Below are 12,758 nucleotides of genomic sequence, written 5' to 3'. Positions count from 1 at the left end.
CTCTTGAAAAGCAGCACCCAGCTGCACCAAACAGAAACCATAGTAAAAACGCTAAAATATGAATTCGTGTCAAGATCCCAACGCAAGCATCTGTGGACACCGGACTCCGTTGTACCAATACATGCGCTAGTCAAAAACTGACCAGGAAATAAAATCTCCTGGGACCTCATTCTAAAAGGTCTTCGGCAAGGCAGGTGCCTCCCTGTTAAGTCCACTGCAGAGGGACTTCCCTGGTGGTCCAGTGGGTAAGATTCCGCGCTCGCAATGAAGGGGGCCCGGGTTCGATCCCTGGTTGGGGAACTACATCCTGCATGCATGCCGCAACTAAGAGTCCACATGCCACAACTAAGAAGTCCCAGTGCCACAACTAAAGATCCCACAGGCCGCAACTAAGACCAGCTGCAGCCAAAAAAAAAAAAAAAAAAAAATTCACTGCAGAAACTCTACTATGGAGAGCATGTAGGGTTACAGTTGTAAAAAATCAAATGGGTGCCAATCAACAATTTGAAAAATCCTCTTCAGAAACCACCTCCGATTGCTACTTCAATCGAGGATGGAAAGTGGAAAATGCCCCCTCCAATGACATTTGTAATCAATCATCTTCAGCCACTTAATCTGTGAGTGGCTCTTTCCCTGATGAAGGCGGCTAATTTAATTATTTATGCATCAGCCCTATAAATCACAGCAGCAATTCTGCTCATGAAACATTCACGGTTTTGCACCAAAAAAAAAATGTTGCCTGCCTCTTTCAGCATCCTCCTGCATGAAATATAGGATGTGGATACAGAAGGAAAACTAGCACAAGACCTACAGTTTGACTGGTCATTAACTTCCAACTATGGTCTTTCTTTCTTGCGATGAAATGACATATCTTTCCTTGCCTGACCCCTTCCTGGTGTGTATCAACATTATTTAATATCTTCTAATTCCGTCCTTTTTTAATGAACATGTCTATAAACACTGAACTTTTTAAAAACCTTATTTATTTCTTTCATTAATGTAGGCCTTGACAGATTTTTTTAAAAATGTAACTTGGTTAGGAATTCCCTGGCGGTCCAGTGGTTAGGACTCTGCACGTTCACTGCTGAGGGGGTGGGTTCAATCCCTGGTCAGGGAACTAAGATCCTGTAAGCCAAAAAAAAAAGAGAATTTGGAATAAAAAGTGATATTTTAAAAATAAATAAATAAAAATATAACTTGATAATCGCTTGAGATATCCTAAATCTGTCTTTCCTAAAACATAAAAAATGAGAAGAGGGGCTTCCCTGGTGGCACGGTGGTTAAGAATCCGCCTGCCAATGCAGGGGACACGGGTTCGAGCCCTGGTCAAGGAAGATCCCACATGCCGCAGAGCAACTAAGCCCGTGCGCCACAACTACTGAGCCTGCGCTCTAGAGCCTTTGAGCCACAACTACTGAAGCCCTCGTGCCACAACTACTGAAGCCCGTGTGCCTAGAGCCCGTGCTCTGCAACAAGAGAAGCCACCGCAATGAGAAGCCCGTGCACCACAGTGAAGAGTAGCCCCCGCTCGCCGCAACTAGAGAAAGCCCACGTGCAGCAACGGAGACCCAACGCAGCCAAAAATAAATTAATTAATTAATTTTAAAACAGAATAAAACCACTTATAAAAAAAAATGAGAAGAGACTCCATAAAAAGAGGGAGGAACGTGTATTTGAAGAAAACCCACAGGTGTGGATCACGGAGAGTTTATCCCCGGTCTGAACTCTTGGATGTCAAGGGAATTGTGTGCTTACTGTGTGTCCTGGAGATGTCCGTTCGTCCTCGTGCCGGATATTTTCATAAAGAGGCAGAATGCTGCAGTGGTAAATCCCCCACCAGAGGTTAAGGAAGGACGTCTGATGCTGGTTGACAGGCCCAGAGCCCTCCTCCAAAACAGAGCCCGTCTGGGGACTGTACTTGTAGTTCCAAGGCTTCGTGGACCCCAAAAAGTGGACCACCTTCGCACTCGAGCCGAATCTGAGGAGGAAGCATAAAGCATCCTGCCTTCCTCTTGGAAGTGACCACACACAGAGAGCCTGTGACAACCACAGGGCTCATCACAGACAGCAGGACGTAAAGATGCATCTCAATGAGTTATGGACGATCCTGTCATTAACAACCACCTTGACTTGTAGTAAAAATAAAAACTGCTTCATCAATCCACGTTTGCAGCCTTTCATTTTCTACAGACCAAGAAACATAATCATAACCCACTTGGGAATGTTCCCCAAAACGGGAAGAAGAAATCAGGAGTCTTTTAGAAAGATGGGCAGTACCGTAGCCCAAATCACCTTATCCTGAAAACGATAAAAACTTTAAAAAGTAGATTTTATAGTAGATAATGCAAGCTGCAGACCAGAAAACTGGCTTCTTGTACAAGATGGTGAATTTTCCCCTCGTGACCTTTTTTTTTTTCATTATCACCACTCCCACCAACCTCGAACCTTTTTAAACATTTTTTTCTTAATTGCTTTCCTATGAAACTTTAATATCATATTTGCCCTGTATATCTACGTTCTGTATGTACAGCTGTGCTTTCTACATTAAAAAGGATATGATGGCTTTACGCCCCACAAACCAGTGTCTGCCTCCTTGGGGGCAGTGTGGCCCCTATTAAAAAAGCATGCTCAAAATCTTCTCAGATTTTCCATTTTCACTTATAACAATGTCCCCTGGAGCGGTGGATCTCACACGTTTTGGTTCTAGGACCTCTTGACATTCTTACAAATCACAGAGGAAAAGATGTTTGTTCACATGGATTCCATCTGTACATATTCACCGCAACAGAAGTTAAAACTGAGAAATTAGAAAACCCATGTACCAACTCATTAAAAAACCAAGGGCCCATTATATGTTAACGTAACTTTTATATTTTTTCATAAAGTATAACTATAACTATATATTACTATATATCTTTTAAATGTGTAAAAAGTGACATCTTTTGTATTTCTTCGTAGAAATATAACTATAACTATATTTTTTAAATGAGTAAAAAGTGACATCTTTCATATCTCTTCATAAAATATAACTATATGTAATTATATTTTTAAAAAATGCGTAAAATGTCACATCTTTTGTATCTTTTCATAAAATATAACTCTCTATATAACTATATTTTTAAAAATTTGTAAAAAGAGTGACATTGACTATTTTACGAGGAGACAGTTGGTTTCTCATATCTGCACCTGCATTCAGTGCAATGCTTTTTATCACATCATGTCATGGCATTTCTGTAAAATCCCACTGTCCAATTATGAGAAAACAAGACTGAAAAGAGGAAAATGACATCTTAGAATTAATTTTTTTAAAGTCACTTTGATTTCAAAGACCCTTGAAAGAGGGGTGGGGAACCCCTGGGGGTTCCCTGGGCAACACTTTGGGAACCACTCTCATGAAGCCTAGCTGCCTTGATTACCTATCATGTAAAGCAATAAATAAGCAAGCAGAAGGATGATCTGGGTTTTTTTTTTTTTTCCTTCAAAATGCCAAAAGGTGATATTAGATTCTGAGAGAGAATGGTTGACCAGGTATAGAAGAATTGGGCTTGGCACGAAACTTACTGTTTGAAAGCAGGGCTGTAGGTGTACGCTGTGTTGCTACTCAAGTTATAAATGAACGGCAAGTGTTTCTGGATGTCTGCTGTGGACCAGCTACTGAAGAAACTGTTCAACAAGCCTTGGTCTGCCCCTAGAGAGTTAACAAACAGCCAAAGAAGTTAATAAAGAATGGTACAGTGCACCAAGAGAATGCAAGACATGTTTGAACACATAATGGAAAAACACTGGTATCCCAGCGCACAAATTACATTTCCTCTCTCAACCCACTAAAACGTGGTCGTTGTCTCAAAAGTGACTGATAACCCACACCATTCATTTAAAAAGTGCATAGTCTCGGGACTTCCCACGTGGTCCAGTGGTAAAGAATCCGCCTTCCAATGCAGGGGACGTGGGTTTGATCCCTGTCCGGGAACCAAGATCCCACATGCCATGGGGCAACTAAGCCCACGCGCTACAACTACTGAGCTCGCACACCTCAACGAGAGAGCCCGTGTGCTGCAAACTACAGAACTCATGTGCTCTGGACCCTGCACACCACAATTAGAGAGAGGAAAAAAAACCCAAACGCCACAACTAGAGAGAAGCCCGCGTGCCACAAAGAAGGGCCCACACCTCAACCAAAGATCCTGCGTGCAACAACTAAGACCCAAAGCAGCCAAAAAAAGAAAATGAAATTAAAAAAGTGCATAGTCTCTCCAGAATTCTCCACCGATGGTGCAAACAATTAATAATAAAATCGCACATTGTCTCCAAAATTCTCCACTCCTCCCCAGGGAATTCTATCTGGTATCGACAATCGCTTTTCCCACCATTTTTGCCAACTTTGTTACCTCGTCCTTACCTAGAAGGAATTTTTCTTTTTTTTTTTTTCCTATCAATGTTTATTATTATGTTTTTATTGAGGTATAGCTGCTGTACAATAGTATGTAAGTTATAGGTGTATAATATAGTGATTCACAATTTTTTAGACATTATACTCCATTTATAGTCATTATAAAATCTTGGCTCTGTTCCCAGTGTTGTACAATATATCCCTGTAGCTTATTTTATACCTAATAGTTTGTACCTCTTAATCCCCTATCCCTATTTTGCTCCCCCATCACCACTGATAACCACTCGTTTGTTCTCTGTATGTGTGAGTCTGCTTCTTTTTTGTTATATTCACTAGTTTGTTGTATTTTTTAGATCCACATATAAGTGATACCACACAGCATACAGTATTTGTCCTTCTCTGTCTGACTTATTTCATTTAGCATCATGCCCTCCAAGTCCATCCATGTTGCTGCAAATGGCAATATTTCATTCTTTTTCATGGCTGAGTAATATTCCATTGTGTATATGCCACATCTTTTTTATCCATTCATCTGTGGACATTGATGTTGCTTCAATAGCTTGACTACTGTAAATAGTGTTGCTATGAACATTGGGGTGCACATGTCTTTACAAATTAGCATTTCTGGTTTTTTTTGGATATATGCCCAGAAGTGGAATTGCTAGATCATATGGCAGTCCTAGTTTTAGTTTTTTGAGGAACCTCCACCCTGTTTTCCACAGTGGCTGCACCAATCTACATTCCAATTTTTCAATAGTCCAGCATTTTCTTTCACGTTACAAAAATTCTAGTATTTTTCCCATCTACTAATGCCTGTTCAGGCAAGTGTCTGGTTTCAGTTAATTCTCCCCTTTATTCTATATCAGGGGTGGCCAACGAAGGCTTGCACCCATTTTTGTAAATAAAGTTTTATTGGAACACATCCACGCTCATGTAAGTCCTGTCAATGGCTGATTTCACTCTACAACTACAGGGATAAATATCTGTCACAGAGATGGTATGCCCCACGATGCTGAAAACATTAATTATCTGGTCCTTTTTTATTTCATTTTGGCTGCGCCGCGAGGTTTGCAGGATCTTAGTTCCCCAACCAGGGATGGAACCCATGCCCCCTGAAATGGAAGTGCGGAGTCCTAACCACTAGACCACCAGGGAAGTCCCCTATCAGGCCCTTTAAAGAAAGGCTGTCTCGGGCTTCCCTGGTGGCGCAGTGGCTGAGAATCTGCCTGCCGATGCAGGGGACATGGGTTCGAGCCCTGGTCAGGGAAGATCCCACATGCCGCGGAGCAACTGGGCCCGTGAGCCACAACTACTGAGCCTGCGCGTCTGGCGCCTGTGCTCCGCAGCAAGAGAGGCCGCGACAGTGAGAGGCCCGCGCACCGCGATGAAGAGTGGCCCCCGCTCGCCACAACTGGAGAAAGCCCTCGCACAGAAACGAAGACCCAACACAGCCAAAAAATAACTAACTAACTAAATAAATAAATACACTATTTCTTGATAGAATGGAAAGCATATTCTTTATTAAAAAAAAAAAAAAAAAAAAAAGAAAGGCTGTCTCAAAGGAAACCATAAACAAGACCAAAAGACAACCCTCAGAATGGGAGAAAATATTTGCAAATGAAGCAACTGACAAAGGATTAATCTCCAAGATTTACAAGCAGCTCACGCAGCTCAATAACAAAAAAACAAACAACCCAGTCCAAATATGGGCAGAAGACCTAAATACACATTTCTCCAAAGAAGATATACAGATTGCCAACAGACACATGAAAGAATGCTCAACATCATTAATCATTAGAGAAATGCAAATCAAAACTACAATGAGGTATCATCTCACACCGGTCAGAATGGCCATCATCAGAAAATCTACAAACAACAAATGCTGGAGAGGGTGTGGAGAAAAGGGAACCCTCTTGCACTGTTGGTGGGAATGTAAATTGATACAGCCACTATGGAGAACAGTATGGAGGTTCCTTAAAAAACTAAAAATAGAACTACCATACGACCCAGCAATCCCACTACTGGGCATATACCCTGAGAAAACCATAGTTCAAAAAGAGTCATGTACCACAGTGTTCACTGCAGTACTATTTACAGTAGCCAGGACATGGAAGCAACCTAAGTGTCCATCATCGGATGAATGGATAAAGAAGATGTGGCACATATATACAATGGAATATTACTCAGCCATAAAAAGAAATGAAATTGAGTTATTTGTAGTTATTTGAGGTGGATGGACCTAGAGTCTGGCATACAGAGTGAAGTAAGTCAGAAAGAGAAAAACAAATACAGTATGCTAACACATATATATGGAATCTAAGGGAAAAAAAAAAAAGGTCATGAAGAACCTAGTGGCAAGACGGGAATAAAGACACAGACCTACTAGAGAATGGACTTGAGGATATGGGGAGGGGGAGGGGTGAGATGTGACAGGGTGAGAGAGTGTCATGGACATATATACACTACCAAATGTAAAATAGATAGCTAGTGGGAAGCAGCCGCATGGCACGGGGAGATCAGCTCGGTGCTTTGTGACCACCTAGAGGGGTGGGATAGGGAGGGTGGGAGGGAGGGAGATGCAAGAGGGAAGAGATATGGGAACATATGTATATGTATAACTGATTCACTTTGTTATAAAGCAGAAACTAACACACCATTGTAAAGCAATTATACTTCAATAAAGATGTTTAAAAAAAAAAAAAGAAAGAAAGGCTGTCTACCCATCCTATGTGATCAGGACTGGGGAGTTCTTCCTTCTACCCATCGAAGATATTTTCAACGGTTCTCTCTACCGTGTACTTACTTACTTACATCTTCATCTCTTCCTGGACTTGTTCTTCCATCCCCATCTTTAACTTGCTGCTCACAGATACGGGGTGGTGGGGCTAGGTGCCAGTGGGGCAGAGGGATGGGTACAGGCCCCATTCTCTTCCACAAATGTCCAGCTGCCCTTCACCTACCGTCAAAGCTGCCGTGGTCGGTGGCATGCTGCAGCAAGAGGCCATGCGTCTCCAGGGAAGGTTGGAAGACAAATACCCCGCTATTGAAGCAATCTGGCCATCCGGGATCCGGGGCCGCAGAAAACTCTGTCCTATTGAAGAGCTCATCGATATTGGACAGCACCTGGAACAACAGAGCATGGGGGACCCATACGCTCTCATAGGGAAGAACCAATCTGCCTCCGTATTGGACCTGTTTCTTTTACTTTAACCTTTGCATTCTATTGCTTTTGCTACAAGTTAATCACCAAAGGGATGTTGCCCATAAACAATAGATAATGGCCCATCTCCGGGAACCTTGCCTCGGGTGCAATGAGTGTTAAGCTAAAATACCTCTGTTTCGCTCACAGGAAACAGGCCCACCTGTGAATGGCTGCAAGAAGGAAGAAATTCTGACCAGAAGCAGGACCTTACCCCCTCCCCTTTTAGGATAAAAGAAGCTTGAGTTCTAACTCAGGGAAGATGGGTCTTTGGGACATGAGTCCACCCTCTTCCCGGTCTGCTGGCTTTCCGAACAAAGTCATTATTCCTTGCTCTCGATTTACTGGCCTGTCTCGCGCGGTGAGCAGTACAAGCTTGGTCTCAGTGACAGCGACACTTCTCTTAACCTCTGGGGCACAAGTGAGAAATGCAACAGAACTTCACAATGGGCCAGACAACATTCAGTGATGGGAAACTTATACCCAATGTTTTGAGTGACTCTCTTCTTTTAGACTTATATTCAAAAGAGAAAGGTGTGTGTGTAAGACTGCTCCCTGGTTTATTTCAAGGGTTTGAAGTAACACTGTCACTGAAATGCAATTATCATCTCGAGGTGCTTAAGATCCTCCATGGAAAGCTCCTAATTGTATATATTCTCTTTCATCTAGCAAGTGTGACCTACAAGACTGGAAATCCATAAACACAGAAGTTTGCAAGTCAATATCGTATAATCCACTGTCTTCGAGAGCTTGACCACCAACAGCAGTTCTCTCCAACACCTACTGGCTTTCTGAATTGTGCTGTTTGGGAAAGAAATTACTCTGATTACGCACTTATTATTTTCCTCTGCACACCAGTTTTCCTACAGAGCTGCTTTTGCACAACCAAGACAACCTCGAATGTATCTCTGACACTCCAACCTCATTTTACATTTCAACTTTCCAATGGCTATTTATGAAAGTGCCCATCCTGCGCTCCTACACCAAAGGTAACTACCCCAAATGACAATGGGAGATGCCATAGCTTAAGAAGCCAGGTGTACCAGTCCCTTCAGGACTCTATAATTCACGGTACAATCGAGGAAGAATATTTCTCCAATATTTTACCTCGTGTAGATGAAATAATGTGATTACAAACCCCTGCTAGGGAAGGGACATGCCTTCAAGTACCCGAGTGTACTCAGCAGGGTCTACTGCAGTACGTGTGTTCTATCTGATGTTGATCGACTAAATGATGTTGGTGAATAGTGATGGACGTTACCTGGTGGGGATCCACCAGCACGAGCTAGCAGCTTGCTTAAGGAGGGAGGGGCATGGTCTTTGTCGGGGGTTCCTCAACAAGTGGAGGGTCTGGTCCTTACCCTCCCTTGTACTCACCAGGGTATCTGCATCCAGGAAGACACACTTGCTATAATGGGTGAGTGTCCAACAGTGAAGCTTGGTGAGGGTGACTCCGAGCTCAGGTCTCTTCAGAAAGGCCAGGTGGATGTAGTCTACACTGTCTATCAGGTTCACCTCGATGACCTCATCAAACACCTTCGAGAGGATCACCCTGGAAAAGACATGCCAAATCCTAGGAGAACAGCCCACCATCTAACATGAGACATGCTGTCCCTTGCTGCTGCAGTCTTCATATCAGGCTTTATTTTCCCCATGTGGGTCTCATGGCTTTGCCCACATTTCATTCATGCTTAAAACTTAGGCAAACGTGAAAAGCAAGACATATTAAATCATCTTAACATAGACTGATTCGGGTCATCTCTTAGGAAGGTACTTTCTCTTTCCAAAGTGCATGGGCAGTGAGAAGGGAAGGCTGAGTAGGTAGAAACCAACAGAAGATCTCCATCAGTTTTTACTTTACATATTCAAAACCTACATTGCTCATTGCATACAAGTTTGAGACTCAAATTTTGGAAGAATGTACATTTCATCAAAATGAAATGTGCCTCTGTTCCATTAAAAAATTTTTTTGCTTAAATTCTACTTCATCATTGCCTGGAATATCTTCGCGATGACAGAAAATTAAGAAAGTGCTAGAAAAAGGATGGGGGCATGTCAAAAGGATACAGGAAGTCAATCAGGAGGAGCTCTCAGTAGCCAAAGCTGACGCAATTTGGGCAAGAAAACAAAAACAAACCTAAAGTATAAAATGAATATTCACGGATCCATACTGATATCACAACTGAACACATAAGTAAATGGGGTAAAAGGGGTAGCTCTTCCTCACAGAAGAATTCCAAGTAATAAATGTAGAAGGAATGAGGGAAAGAGAAAAATCACCATTAGATGAACATCACAGTGATAACTGTTGCAGACAAAATTCACTGATGAACCCTAAAAGCAATGAGTAAAGGTTTTGAGGAGAAACAGCATGTTTTCATAGTCTAAAAGTACCTCTCCCAAGATATTTATCAATTACAAAGACAAAAATAATGATTTTGCAGTAGAGATACCCCAAAGGAGACCAAGGTTCATGTCACCAGTAGCAAGACATCACATACTCCATAATACCACGCACTGAAAAAGGTACTTTCTTCTTTGTAATTCTTTCCTACTTTTCATTGCTTGGTTTAGATTTTTTTCCTCCCTTGTGTTTTTTGTATATACCCTTTCTAGTCCTCTGGTGGTTGCCACCCTTAAACTCTCAATGCATCTATTTAACCTTACTATTTTCTATCAAATGTAATGATAGTTATCATCTATAACTTCACCCCAGACAAGACAGGAACATTAGCATATGTTCACCTGGCTCCCTCCTCTTTTATCCCCCAACCACCTCCCGTGGGGAATGTTAATTCCAGATTATTTTCATAATCATTCACCAATGCATTCCCAATTAACTTTCAGTATTACTCATTTATTTGTTTTGCACTGCTTCTTATATTCTATTTCTTCTTTCTTGGATTCACATTTCATTGTGCTTGAGTATATCCTCAAGTAATTTTTTCTCAAAGGTCCTTGAGGGGTAAAACTGTTGAGCTTCTGCATATTTGAAACATCTTGATTTTGCTTTCAAATTGCATTTAGCTGAATATAGAAATTTCATTTCAAAATTAGTCTAAGAGCTTTGAGGCATCAGCTGTCTCAACCAGACTGAGACCTGAAATGCATTTAGTACTTTTTCTTCATTCTTCGTGCTCTGAAATGGTACCTTCTGTATCAACACTTGCGTTTCCTTCATTCATTCTTCTCAACACTCAGGGAGCACCCACAATCTAAAATCCTTCCTCAGAGCTGAAATATTTCCTTGAATCCTTTCTCTCCACTTCTGTCCTTTCTGAAACTCCCAGTCTTAGACAGATGTTGGAGCTTCTGGGTCTATCTTTTCTATTCTTTAGTAGCTTTTCCACTTCTACTCTACATTTGTGCTTTCACGTTGCACAGTATTCAAAGTAACTCTCTAAGAAAATACCACGTCATCACCAATTTCCTCCTGCTTTTTACCCAGTTATTTATGGAATTTATGGCATCCTCATGATTGTATAAAGAGGGAGGAAGAGGGCCAAGAAATGTCATTCTACGGAACTACAAATAGCACCTATGTCCTTATAGGCTTTTGTTCAGCTCTGCTTGCTTCCTTAACTTAAATTCCTGGAGGAAGAATTAAGTTTCAAGAATGCAATTTGTGTGAACCTACGAGCATATGCTACTGGGTCCCTTTCCCTGCAGAAAGACTACCCCAACCACGGATGTACCACACAGCCTGGAGGAATGGCAGTCTCCTGAACACCACCCCCTGGTCATTTGGAGTCACAGGTCACTGTTTATGTCCTACTGCCCTGACTGCATCCTAGAGCACCGTTCCTCAACCCTACCAATGACCGCAAAATACATAACTGGTTCTATAACAGTGCAACTAGGTCTGTATCCATGAACCTTTCCCAGTATTTCTGTGACACTGTCTCTGAATATTTCAAAGTTCATCTTGAGTAGACTGAAAGACTGAAAAAAAATGCTGACAGCTTTGGACAGCTGAGGAGATAGGAATCTAGCAGAGAATCATGTCTATTTTTTGGCTTTATCAGTTCTATGTAACTGTTCCACGCACACCATGATTCAGGAGACGATGATGGGACCACACAGAGGTCCCCCCAAGGATGCGTGGCTACCCCCAGGGTCACCGTTCCCAACGCTGGGTCCACTGCAGCCCTTGGTCTGACTCTGAAGACCCAGTGGCCCGAGCATAGGGAAACGTCCGCTGCACACAAATGTATTTTCTTCTCTTTTCTTTCTCTTTGGGGCCTGAAGGAATCATCTTAGACAAGAAGAAATACACCTTGAGCATCCATTCATTTGACACACTTTTGGGAGAATGGGTGACAGCCAATTTGGCTAAAGACTAATGACATCACTTAATGTCAATGACTAAGGTCTGTGCCCGCCCCCCCCCCCCAAACACCGACGTTTAAAAAGACATTTGCCAGCCTGACGGGTCATAAATATCACTGAGCTGTTTGATGTGACATGACTTTAATGTCTGTGAAGGCAGAGTACGTATCACTTGGTCATGCCGTCTACCCTGGTTGTATCCATCCATCCATCTCTGCTTATCATTTGGAAGAGTTCTTTCATTATTCTATGGACAACACCCCCTCCTCGTTATAAATTTTGTAAATGGGCTCCCTAATTGGCTTGTTTTACCTTTTACGTTTACACAAATACATCTGACATACAGCAGTTCTGGTACCCTTTGTTTTGTGTAATTAAAAATGGCAGACACACGAAGCAATCATCTATGTCAGTGTCTGGAGACGTTTTTCATTATCACAAAGGCAAGGAGGGTTGGCGGGGGGGTCTTACTGACATCTGGTGGGTGGAGACCAGGGACGCTGCTCTGCACCCCACAGGGCACAGGACGCCCCTCATCCGAGGGTCATCCAACCCCAAATGTCAGTCATGCCAAGATTGAGAAGTTATATGTCTCGACTTCTAAGATTTTCCTATGCTTTAAATTTTACCTTTATCTTTAAAATCTATCTGGAAATCATGTGGGTATGTGTTCAACTTTTATATAAAAGGATCACATCATTGCCTTTCTCTGATACAGTGACGTGATGAATTACAATGATAGATTTTTATACGATGAACTACCCTTGCTTTCTTACAGCAAGCATCATTTTTTTCTTTTTTTGTCTTTTTTATTTTATTGAAGTACAGTCGATTTACAAT

At 42.0% G+C, this 12,758-nt stretch overlaps 1 protein-coding gene across 1 annotated transcript in view; it reads right to left on the bottom strand.

Annotated features, from left to right (window-relative positions):
• The window catches only part of LOC133081995 (glycogenin-2-like), a 37,262-nt gene that overhangs the window by 19,117 nt on the left and 5,387 nt on the right, over nucleotides 1–12,758 (bottom strand). Inside the window, exons 3-6 of the mRNA XM_061178345.1 lie at nucleotides 8,967–9,141; nucleotides 7,351–7,513; nucleotides 3,562–3,688; nucleotides 1,756–1,978 (exon numbers count right to left, since the gene is read on the bottom strand). Of these exons, the coding sequence (XP_061034328.1) occupies nucleotides 1,756–1,978; nucleotides 3,562–3,688; nucleotides 7,351–7,513; nucleotides 8,967–9,141 (688 nt within the window). The remainder of the gene's footprint in view (nucleotides 1–1,755; nucleotides 1,979–3,561; nucleotides 3,689–7,350; nucleotides 7,514–8,966; nucleotides 9,142–12,758) is intronic.

The sequence above is a fragment of the Eubalaena glacialis genome, chromosome X, assembly GCF_028564815.1.
Source record: "Eubalaena glacialis isolate mEubGla1 chromosome X, mEubGla1.1.hap2.+ XY, whole genome shotgun sequence".
Taxonomy (NCBI): domain Eukaryota; kingdom Metazoa; phylum Chordata; class Mammalia; order Artiodactyla; family Balaenidae; genus Eubalaena; species Eubalaena glacialis.
The sequence above is the reverse complement of the archived record's forward strand: the minus strand, read 5'-3'. Positions and strand labels throughout refer to the sequence as shown.